Source organism: Henckelia pumila, chromosome 4 (genome assembly GCF_033568475.1).
Source record: "Henckelia pumila isolate YLH828 chromosome 4, ASM3356847v2, whole genome shotgun sequence".
Classification (NCBI taxonomy): Eukaryota; Viridiplantae; Streptophyta; class Magnoliopsida; order Lamiales; family Gesneriaceae; genus Henckelia; species Henckelia pumila.
The window spans coordinates 10,425,645-10,437,394 of NC_133123.1; the positions used below are offsets into that span (position 1 = coordinate 10,425,645).

The window sequence follows — 11,750 nt, forward strand, 5'->3', positions numbered from 1 at the left end:
GCGTAATCTAACATATACGTATAACATTTTTTTAATAGTGTTCATGTGACATTTGATCGCGTAGATGTCACATCTGCTTCATGTCGAGAAAAAAGACTAAAATTTCCGGAAAACAAAGACAGCAAATAATCGACTAGAACCACGGAGAAAAAACGAACTTTATTCGTACCCATGCCCAAATGTCTCAAGGGTACCCGAATGGCTAGGTCCGAGTTAACCCAACCCGAGTTAAGTGTGGCTGCCACTCTTTTTTTCTCTCCCCACAAAAAAGTGGAAAATGCATATTCTCTCTCTAAAAAGCAACCTCATTTTCTGTTTTAACTGTAATCACTAATCACTGTGAATATGTAAATGCAATTCCCTCTGCTAGCTAACCATCGTCTCGTGTACGCCGCCCCTTCTTCGAATTTCTCCTCGTTTCTTGCATGTCGTTTCCCGATTCTCCGGCGGCGGTAGGGGTGCTTCCGATTCCTTGTTTTCGCTGGTAATGGCGGCTAAGAAAGCTTGGGAGGGTTTCTCCAAGGGGCTCGTGGAGGAGGTTCAGAAATTTGGTAGCATGAAGCAGACTGGTGTCAGTCTCCGCTACATGATGGATTTCGGATCCCTGCCTACTGAAAGGAATCTACTCATCTCCGCCCAGTTCCTCCGCAAGGAGCTGCCTATTCGGATCGCTCGCCGTGCTATTGAACTCCAGTCCCTCCCCTATGGCTTGTCCCTTAAACCAGCTGTTATTAAGGTACTCTCTTGTCTGTGTACGTTCTTTTCCTCCATGTGTGTAGGAATTTCCTCCCTTTTCTGCATATTTTTTGAAGTATCGGTGAGTGTTGCTGTGGGTTTGTGTTGGGATGATCGATTCCTTTGTTCTTTCGTTATTTGGCGTTGGGGAATTGGAATTTGGAATGGATTGTTTATTTTATTCTCTCTGGTTTGACTATGGAGGTCAAGTGTAGAAAATTGGCAGGCCATGTGGAGACTGAGTCGTCATTTCTTTTTGTTCTTTTTTAAATCTGACTTGAATCTTGATATTCTTCCACGCAAATAATTTACTATTTACAAGCTTCGATATAAAAGGCGCTTTTGGGATTTGAGAATGAAAATTGTCGAAAGTGCCTTTTGATGTTATCATTCGATAACTGTTCACTCTGTAAGAGTTCATCTGTGCTGTTGTTGCTATGTACTGGATGAGATACCTGCTCTTTTTCCCTTAAGAGTTGACACAAGGAATTTCGTGCAGATCACGAGCTTGGTTTCAGCTCAGGATTTTTCTAGATTCATTTACTTTTTATTTTACTTTTATAGCACGTCAAATCTATCCTATGTATACTGGATTATTTGTTCTGGATTGTGTGTAGTTCATCTATCCTTGATTTTGTCTCGGCGTTCCTTCCCATTTGGCTCTGTGGTTGAATTGTGTGTAGGATAGCAAGTTCTTGGTCTGTAATATCATTTATTAGCTGCTGCTGCTGCTGCAGTGGCAGAGAGTGGGAGTTTCCGGGACGGCCGTCCTGCTTTCTTCCCTATTTCTATGCTTACTTTCGTATAAAATGTAGTGTGAAAGCAAGACTCTGCCTCCCCTGGTGCTAGAAAATCTTTGTTTTTAATTTCGCCTGTCCATATGTTTTTCGGATTGCCACTGAATTTATCTGGGCAGTAATTATATGATGAAGCCTGTTAAAGCAGTGACATTATGTCATATTCTTTTTTTGCTTGTTAGGTAAGAGATTGGTATCTGGATTCTTTCCGTGACCTTAGATCCTTTCCGGTTATTAAGGATGAGAGGGATGAGTTGGATTTTACGCGAATGATTAAGATGATAAAAGTCAGGCACAACAATGTGGTCCCTATGATGGCTTTGGGAGTGCAGCAGTTGAAGAAAGATATGGATCCTAAAACTGATTACGGGAATCTGGAGGAAATTCATCAGTTTTTGGATCGATTCTATATGTCGAGAATTGGGATTCGCATGCTCATCGGTTAGCCTTCTTCTTCTTGAGTTGGCCTGCGTATGTCTTGTTTTGCTATTTATTTGGAATATCTACCATCGCAAATTTGAATAAAGTTTTGGTATGGCGTAAATGTGCTAAAATATTTCATGCTCCATTCAAAACTATGTTGAGCTCAGGGCAGCATGTGGCCTTGCACGACCCAAATCCATCTCCTGATGTTGTCGGCTATATACATACCAAAATGTCTCCTGTTGAGGTTGCAAGAAATGCTAGTGAGGATGCCCGTTCCATTTGCTCGCGGGAGTATGGCAGTGCACCAGATGTTAATATTTATGGAGACCCAAATTTTACGTTTCCGTAAGTTAACCAATTACGTCTAGTTTTTTAAAAAAATTCTATATGTTCTTGACTGTGTGTTGTTGCCTTTATACATTCCCAGAATATCTTTTTAACTTTTGGAAGTCTCTCTCTTCAGATTTTACCTCTGTTTACTGCAATCAAATCTTCTTTTTTAAAGCAGGTATGTACCGCCACACTTGCATTTGATGGTTTTTGAATTGGTTAAGAATTCTCTTCGTGCTGTTCAAGAGAAATATATGGACTCCGACAAGGTTCCACCTCCTGTACGAATAATTGTTGCTGATGGACTGGAAGATGTTACTATAAAGGTGTTTTTCCTCTTACATTCTCGCAATACCTGATTGAGAATCTACTATTTCCCTACACTTATATCCAATGCAATCATAATCGTCGATTCTCTGTGTTCAATAGGTATCTGATGAAGGAGGTGGAATTCCAAGAAGCGGCCTTCCTAGAATTTTTACTTATCTCTACAGTACTGCAAAGAACCCCTTGGATGAGCAGTTCGACATGGACCTTGAAACGGTGACAACCATGGCGGGTTATGGTTATGGTCTTCCCATTAGCCGTCTTTATGCTAGGTACTTTGGAGGGGATCTGCAAATCATCTCCATGGAAGGATATGGTAAATTCTTCTACAACGTTTAATTAGAGGGTCGAGGCAACATGCATTGGCCTTATATATGCCTATATAATCCCATCTACGAACTTCTTGTTTTCCTTACAGGAACAGATGCTTACCTCCATTTGTCCCGGTTGGGAGAATCTCAAGAACCTCTGCCTTGAGGGCCAAAGTTGCCGCAATGAATGTCGAAGAAGATGACTTTCCTTCCGTATATACTGGCACATCCAAAAGAATTTAATCGTGATTTTGGGTGCACCTTATTGTTGATCGATATTAAACGTTGTGTAGAAATGATTGATTTTACTTGTCCATTGAATATTGCTTCAGATTTTTCTGAAGTTTTTTTCGTTTTTGGTTATTTCTGTACCTTCCTTGCTTTCAAGAACTAAATCATATTCTCCCTTCAGATTAAAACCGCTTACGTAATATACATACAAAATACCAATTTTTGGTCTTATAATTTCTCAAACTTTGTCTTGTTCCTATAGAAAATGTCAGGACTTGGGTATCTACAACACGAGGAATTTTTTCCCCCATCTAACATATACTAAACCATTTATTAAAATGAACTAGAAAGAATGTCATATTCTGAATACATTCTGTACATGTGACACAATTCAAGTGTCGCGATTCAATTTCTCTTGCAAGCTTAATTAAGCAGCCGTTTAAAATCTATTTCTGGTTGAAATTTGATGTCTAACGTACGAAAGTATTTCAGATTTTTAACTTATTTCTATGTTAAACCAGCCTCACTTTCCAACTAACTCAATATAATATCAGATATGCGGTCTATCTGACTCCGAGATTCCAAGTTTGAAAATCTGACACCTAGAGCCCAAGTTTGAAATAGAATCGGGTGATAACAAAACCCATCCCCAACTCAAAAAGGAAAACAAGTAATATCTGATGCAACGTATGTACCTCACATATTTCTTACCATCAAGCTTTACAATCTATATCTGTTAAGTGTTACCACCGCAACTCCAATTCTCAAGTATCAAATGCTTTACTAAGCAATTTACGGTCTCTGCGAGATCAATAATTAACTGATAGTAAAAACAAGCAAAGAAGCAAAACTCGTGGTTACATCTTTGCAGCTTATCAATTTTTACCAACCGCAGAGTTAATCATGTTAGGTAATCGTTGGCAGGTGGGAGAATTAAAGAGGGCGATTGGTGGCTGGGAAATGAACATTCAATTCCACGCGTTTTTTTTTTGCTATAAATTGGCTCCTCGGTTCTCAGTTTTAATCATCCCATTCTTCTCTTCTTTTGTATTAACAAAGAGAGAAGAAAATAAAGAGAGAAAAAAGAGAGAATTTTTTTTCGGAGATCTCTTGTGTGAGTTAGAGAAGTATTTCTCGGTAATACTCGGGGTTTGAGTTTGGTGAGATATAGTGTTTTGTATACACTTGTAATATTTCTCCGGTTAACAATATTACAGTCGCTCCGTGGACGTAGCCTATATTGGGTGAACCACGTAAATCCTTGGTGTTCTTGTTGATTATTTTATTCCGCAATATTATTATCGTCATGGTAGCTCCGGCATAATCCATAACAACTAGTATCAGAGCTGTTACGGTGTCCGGGAGCCTTGGTGAAATTTTTTTTAAAATTCTGAGTATGCTCTGTGGTTGCAGCTTTGTCTGATCTTTCACATCGGAAAAGATTTTTTTGAAATTTTATTAAGGCAGGTGAAGCGACGGCCGGAAATGACGGATCGGGACCGGGAATCAATAAGTTAGACTGTACAGATTTCACGTTCTGACAGTTACATATTAAAGATTATCTGTATAGCAAGAAGCTACATCAACCTTTATCCGGGGTAAAACCAGAAAAGATGGAGGATGATGAGTGGGAGCTCCTTGACAGACAAGTGTTAGGGATAATACGATTGATCCTAACAAAGAACGTGGCACACAACGTGGCGGAGGCAAAAACCACGGAGGAGATGATGTCCATTTTGTCGGACATGTACGAGAAGCCATCAGCAAATAATAAAGTGTTCCTCATGAAAAAGTTAATCAACTTGAAGATGGAGGAAGGTGCTTCGGTGGCGGCACATATCAATGAATTCAACACGATTGTTTCTCAGCTAACATCGGTTGAAATCAAGTTTGATGATGAGATTCGAGCACTTATTCTTTTGGCGTCTTTACCAAATGTTTGGGAGCCGATGCGGGCAGCGGTTAGCAATTCTACTGGAAAAGAAAAGTTACAATTCAATGATGTCAGAGATCGAATCCTTGGTGAAGAAGTTCGCAGGAGGGATTCGAGAGAAGGAACATCATCGAGATCTGCCCTAAATCTCGAAAACAGAAGTAGGGGCAGAAGTGCTGAAAAGAATTCTAACCGATGGCGTGGCAGATCCAAGTCAAGGAATGGAAAAGACAAAAATACCTTTGAAAAAAAATTGAAGTGCTGGAGTTGTGATGAAACTGGCCACATGAAAAAGGATTGCAGAGCACCCAAGAATAATGTAAATGCTGTTACTGAGGATGTACATGATGCCTTAGTACTATCCATGGAAAGCCCGGTTGATTCATGGATTATGGATTCGGGAGCTTCATTTCATACCACCGGTGATCGTGAGGTGTTTAGTAATTACATTGCTGGTAATTATGGAAAAGTTTTCTTGGCTGATGGAAAATCGTTGGAAATAGCTGGTATGGGTGATATCAGTTTGAAAATGTCAAAAGGTTCCATCTGGAAGCTCAACAAAGTAAGACATGTACCAAAATTGACCCGGAATCTGATCTCAGTGGGACAGCTCGATGATGAAGGACATAAAGTGATCTTTGGTGATGGCTCTTGGAAAGTGAGCAAAGGAGCCATGATTATTGCTCAAGGAACGAAAACTGGAACCCTGTACATGACTTCCAGTTGCAGAGACATGTTAGCAGCTGTGGATACTGGAGCTAACTCAAGTCTATGGCACTGTAGACTTGGACATATGAGTGAGAAGAGAATGAAGATGTTGATATCAAAAGGGAAGCTACCAGAGTTAAAAACTATCGAACACAAATTGTGTGAAAGTTGTATTTTTGGAAAACAGAAAAGGGTGAGCTTTTCAAAAGGCGGTAGAGAACCGAAAGCGGCAAAGTTGGAGCTGGTTCATACTGACGTGTGGGGACCATATCTTGTGACATCACTTGGCGGCTCACGATATTATGTCACATTTATTGATGATTCGAGCAGGAAGGTCTAGGTTTATTTTTTGAAAAATAAATCTGATGTTTATGAAACCTTTAAGAGGTGGAAAGTCATGGTGGAGAATGAGACCAACTTGAAAGTGAAGTGTTTACGATCTGATAATGGTGGTGAATATGGAGATTTTGAGTTCAAGAAGTATTGTGCACAGAACGGGATCAAGATGGAGAAAACCATTCCTGGTACACCTCAACAGAATGGTGTAGCTGAAAGAATGAACAAGACCCCGAATGAGCGATCCAGGAGCATGAGATTGCACGCTGGACTGCCGAAATCATTCTGGGCTGATGCAGTTAACACAACAGCGTATCTGATCAACAGAGGACCTTCGATACCACTAGATTGCAGAATACCAGAGGAGGTCTGGAGCGGCAAAGGAGTAAACCTTTCGTTCTTGAAAATGTTTGGTTGTCTCTCATATGTTCACATCGATTCAGCCAACAGAACGAAACTTGATCCGAAATCAAAGAAATGTTTTTTTATTGGTTATGGAGATAATGAGTTTGGTTATCGGTTCTGGGATGACCAAAATCGAAAGATTATTCGGAGCAGAGATGTCATTTTCAATGAGCAAGTTTTGTACAAGGACAAGTTAGACATTGAAGCAGGAGATAAATGTCCCGAAGTCCTGAAGTCAAATGAAGTGGCATTGATAGATATTCCTATGAATGAGTCGGAGAATAGTAACCAGGAAGAAGAAACTGCACAAGAAGTTGATCCACAAACTCCGGTGATTGAACTCAGGAGATCGTCGAGAACAATCAGACCACCTCAGAAATACTCCCCTGCACTTCACTATATTTTTCTGACTGATAAAGGTGAACCGGAGACCTTTGAAGAAGCGATGCAAAATAATGATTCAATCAAGTGGGAGTTAGTCATGAAAGACGAGATGGATTCATTGTCATCCAATCAAACTTGGGAGCTGACAGAACTTCCGGAAGGTAAGAAGGCATTACACAACAAGTGGGTGTACTGGATCAAAGAAGAAGTTGATGGCAGCAAACGGTACAAGGCAAGACTTGTTGTAAAAGGCTTTCAACAAAGAGAAGGCGTTGATTACACCGAGATTTTCTCTCCAGTGGTGAAGCTGACCACTATCAGAACTGTACTTGGATTAGTGGCGAATGAAAACTTACATCTGGAGCAGTTGGATGTAAAAACGGCGTTTCTTCATGGTGACCTAGATGAAGAAATTTATATGAAGCAGCCACAAGGATTTGAAGTACGAGGAAAGGAGAAAATGGTATGCAAACTTCAGAAGAGCTTGTACGGTCTCAAACAAGCTCCAAGACAGTGGTACAAGAAGTTTGACGGATTCATGAATAACAACGATTTTCTGAGGTGGCAGGCGGATCACTGTTGTTATGTGAAAAAGATTGATGGTTCTTATATCATTCTACTGCTATATGTGGATGACATGTTGATATAGCAGGATCGTGTCTGGAGGAGATTGATAAGCTCAAGAGAGAGTTATCAAAAGAATTTTCAATGAAGGATTTGAGAGCTGCAAAACAAATTCTTGGTATGAGGATCTTGAGAGATAGGGTGAACGGAGTCTTGAAGTTATCTCAGGCAGAGTACGTGAAAAAAGTTCTTAGCAGATTCAACATGGATGAAGCTAAACCGGTTAGTACTCCTTTGGCTAGTCATTTCAAACTAACCAAATCCCAATCACCATCGACGGAGCAGGAGCATGCTTATATGAATAAGGTTCCTTATGCATCTGCTGTCGGAAGCCTCATGTATGCAATGGTGTGCACCAGACCAGACATAACACATGCAGTGGGAGTTGTGAGCAGGTTTATGAGCAATCCGGGAAAACAACACTAGGAAGCAGTGAAGTGGATTCTCAGATATTTGAAAGGTACTATCAGTTCATCTCTGTACTTCAGGAGGACTAATCAGGACTTACAAGGTTTTGTAGATGCCGACATGGGTGGTGACCTAGACGGCAGGAAAAGTACTACTGTATATGTGTTCACATTGGGTGGTACGGCTGTAAATTGGGTTTCCAAATTGCAAAAGATTGTTGCACTTTCGACTACTGAAGCTGAGTATGTTGCAGTGACAGAAGCTAGCAAGGAGATGATATGGTTGAGATCATTCCTTGAGGAGTTGGGTCAGAAGCTTGAGGATAGTACGTTATACTGTGACAGTCAGAGTGCTATTCATTTGGCAAAGAATCCTGTTTATCATGCTAGGACGAAACATATACAGGTTCGGTACCATTTCATCAGATCAGTGTTGGAAGATGGAATCTTGATACTTGAGAAGATTCCTGGAAGCAGAAATCCAGCTGATATGTTCACAAAGGCGGTGACCACTGACAAACTGAAGTTATGCTCGACTTCAGTTGGACTGCAAGTATAAAAAAAAAAGGAGGCATGAGTTGCTGCATTGATTGTGTGAAGTCATGATTGGAATCAAGTCTTCAAGTGGGAGATTTGTTAGGTAATGGTTGGCAAGTGGGAGAATTAAAGAGGGCGATTGGTGGCTGGGAAATGAACATTCAATTCCACGCGTTTTTCTTTTGCTATAAATTGGCTCCTCGGTTATCAGTTTTAATCATCCCATTCTTCTCTTCTTTTGTATTAACAAAGAGAGAAGAAAATAAAGAGTGCAAAAAAAGATAGTTTTTTTTCGGAGATCTCTTGTGTGAGTTAGAGAAGTATTTCTCGGTAATACTCGGAGTTTGAGTTTGGTGAGATATATTATTTTGTATATACTTGTAATATTTCTCCGATTAACAATATTACAGTAGCTCCGTGAACGTAGCCTATATTGGGTGAACCACGTAAATCCTTGGTGTTTTTGTTGATTATTTTATTTCGCAATATTATTGTCGTCATAATAGCTCCGGCATAATCCATAACAAATCAGTACTATGTTTAACATAAGATGATGCTAAGAACATGAAAACAAGATCAAGAATTTTACACCAATTTCAGTTAGAAACACGAGTCTTCAAAATAATAATGATACGGGAACACACACACTCCTGCATAGGAGCAGCTCAACTCCAGATATCCATTCAAATAACAACGCACAGAAAAAGCTCCTCAGCTGATTAAATGTTAAAAGGTCGCCGTTATAAATAATGACTATACTAATGCTTTCTTTTCTTCTCCTTCCGCTTTCCTGTCTTGCTGATCTTCCATTTGCCCACCCCACCTGGCCGCTTTACTTCTTCAATTTCTCGAACTTTCCGTTTCCTGCATAAAATATGAATTTCAGAAAATAAATATGCATGGCCTGCTTTGTTCATCTTAAAACCAAAGAAACTGTCTGGCAATGCAGGAGTCAGAAACATCAGCGACGGGTTCAATGCCTTGTTTTAGCATCGCCTCCGTGCAAAAATTAAAGATATGTACCAATCTGGCAAACACAAGTTACCTATAGTTTCCAAGGGTTCTATCTGATAGCAGCTCATCGGCAAGGCTGGCTTTTCTCTCTTTCTTAGTCAGCCTGCCTGTGTAGAACTCTGTTGCCGACTCTATGACAGTACCTACCTGATAAATTATCATGCGACTCAATAGCTTAGAAAACAAGAACAATCATTTAAATGTCACGTTTCTTACATTAAACAACCAACTTGCCTGAAAATACTTGGGCAGTGCTTTAGATTTTGAATCACCCTTCTTATAGTGTCTCTTTGGATCAATGACATTTCTCAACTGTAACAATCAGAAAAGACAATTTTTTATCAAGAAAATTCTTGCAAATAGATATAAAGATACCCACCAACAAGACATAACAACAAGACCGGTTTCCCTGTTAACACTAGCTGTGGAACTGGTCAAAAAAGTTATTAAGCAGAGACCCAGCAAAAACTCAATCTTTTTCATTGATTCCAGAAAATTAGAAGCTTGAACTAGTAACTGAACCAACATAATAAATAAAGAACATAAATTGAGGTCCAACCAATTCAGATAATATACTACAGAAACCCGAAGAACCTCAAAATAGGCCATACAAGAACAACAATCAAATTAAAATCACATTCTTGAAAGGGGTGGATAGCCAGATATGCATCTGTCTAGGAAATTATATCAATTCAGAACTTTATCATCTTTTACTTTATTATCGGAAAACTGTTGAAAGCATAAAATTTTGGCACAATATGCAAAAGTTGGCTTCTTTTGATGCCATATCAAACTGTTCTGGCATCAGAAGTTGTTATTTGAAGGAAAAAGATGGGGAAAAAGACTGATTAGGAGGGGATCACCTTCAATAGCTGGAGATCTTTTTTCAGCTCCGGAGTGATAGTTTGAGCAGGCATGTCAAACCTAAAACAAATTTAAGGTAAACCCACGTTACAAAATTTTATCTTTCCTACCCATAAACTACAAAAGAAGCGAGTTGAAACCAAATAAAAAAAGTACTGGGTACCAACTGCTGCCAGCGGTGTCCTTGATTTGTTTCTTTAAAAGTTTATTCAAATATCTGGGGTTATTCGGAGGAACGAAAAGGCCATCTATGAGCTGAGAATTTGGCTTGTAGAGGGAAGAGGATTCAGCCTTGCTTTTCGATGAACAGCTTTCGTTTTCAGGAGATGATGATTTTAACAAGGGGATTTTAGGTTTCCATGAAAGCCCAATCAAAGCTTTGTCTTCCGACATGGCGAAATCACTTGAGATATTTCAGATATCGAATGAAAAGGTCAGCTCTAACAATTTTGTAAATTGGGGTTTTTTAGTCGCGACAATTTGGTAAATTAGGGTTTAGTTTAGTTGCAGGGAGAAAATGTAGTTGCCGATCTACAATGGGCCGAGGAAGCCACGCGAAGAATTGGGCTTCCTCGGCCCATTTATCTCTCGGCCCCTTCAAATTAGTTTCACTTAAATTTATTTATTTATTTATTTTTTTCTATTTATATCTGTTTCTTTTTTAAATTCAAATTACTCAAAAAAAAAGTGTACACACACACACACTATATATATATATATATATATATATATATATATATATATATATATATTAAATTTAACAAATTATTGAAATGCCCCGAAAACAAAAAAAGATTTTGCCAATCATGATCTCTAGTTTAAGTTTTTCTTTTAACTTTTTTTAATCAAGATTTTCAATTTTATCTATATTCAAACACCCATTATCCTTTTTATTTATAAACATTAATTTTTATTATAATGCTCTAAACAATTAAAATTATTTTTGAGGTCAGTGACATAAATAATTTATGTAATATCATGACAATCTTTATAAAAGATAAAGATTATTGATTATTTATTTTATCTTAATTAATATGTTAAAAAAACATTATTTTTATGCAATCAAAAAATAAAGAGATGCGCCAATGAGCCCCTAGCCCAATGGCTTAAGGGTGAGGCCCTTAGACCAATTGGTCTCAGATCGATTCCGCTAAATGCGGGTAGCTCTTCTAATTTATTTAGATAGACTTATGTAGTGTTTGCAATCTTTAAAAATCAAATCTCGAGTTTATGCTTAAGTCACGTCGATTGTGCGAGCAGTTTCATTACATTGTTGTAATTGTATATTTGTAATATTGATGTAATCTTGTACTTATACTCTAAAAAAAATATAAATAAATAAAGAGATGCTTACCAACAATTTCAACAATGAAAAATGAAT

The 11,750-nt window shown here is 38.6% G+C and overlaps 2 protein-coding genes across 4 annotated transcripts; one reads left to right on the forward strand and one right to left on the reverse strand.

Moving 5' to 3' along the window:
* Nucleotides 1-278: 278 nt before the first annotated feature.
* LOC140865539 (pyruvate dehydrogenase (acetyl-transferring) kinase, mitochondrial) lies at nt 279-3,277 on the forward strand. Of its 2 annotated transcripts, none has more exons than XM_073270207.1 (6): nt 279-736; nt 1,715-1,973; nt 2,123-2,303; nt 2,464-2,614; nt 2,718-2,931; nt 3,034-3,277. In XM_073270207.1, exons 1-6 carry the CDS (start codon nt 488-490, stop codon nt 3,090-3,092), a joined length of 1,113 nt encoding a protein of 370 aa, XP_073126308.1. In that variant the 5' UTR covers nt 279-487; the 3' UTR covers nt 3,093-3,277. The 2 variants fall into 2 exon arrangements, with proteins under 2 accessions (XP_073126308.1, XP_073126309.1); XM_073270208.1 differs by having other exon boundaries at nt 2,467-2,614.
* Nucleotides 3,278-9,039: 5,762 nt separating this feature from the next.
* LOC140866532 (rRNA-processing protein fcf2) lies at nt 9,040-10,912 on the reverse strand. Of its 2 annotated transcripts, none has more exons than XM_073271549.1 (5): nt 10,533-10,912; nt 10,369-10,429; nt 9,736-9,817; nt 9,537-9,648; nt 9,040-9,355 (listed from the first exon to the last, which is right to left on the reverse strand). In XM_073271549.1, exons 1-5 carry the CDS (start codon nt 10,760-10,762, stop codon nt 9,250-9,252), a joined length of 591 nt encoding a protein of 196 aa, XP_073127650.1. In that variant the 5' UTR covers nt 10,763-10,912; the 3' UTR covers nt 9,040-9,249. The 2 variants fall into 2 exon arrangements, with proteins under 2 accessions (XP_073127650.1, XP_073127649.1); XM_073271548.1 differs by having other exon boundaries at nt 9,043-9,355; nt 9,537-9,652; nt 9,740-9,817; nt 10,533-10,907.
* Between the last annotated feature and the right edge of the window lie 838 nt (nt 10,913-11,750).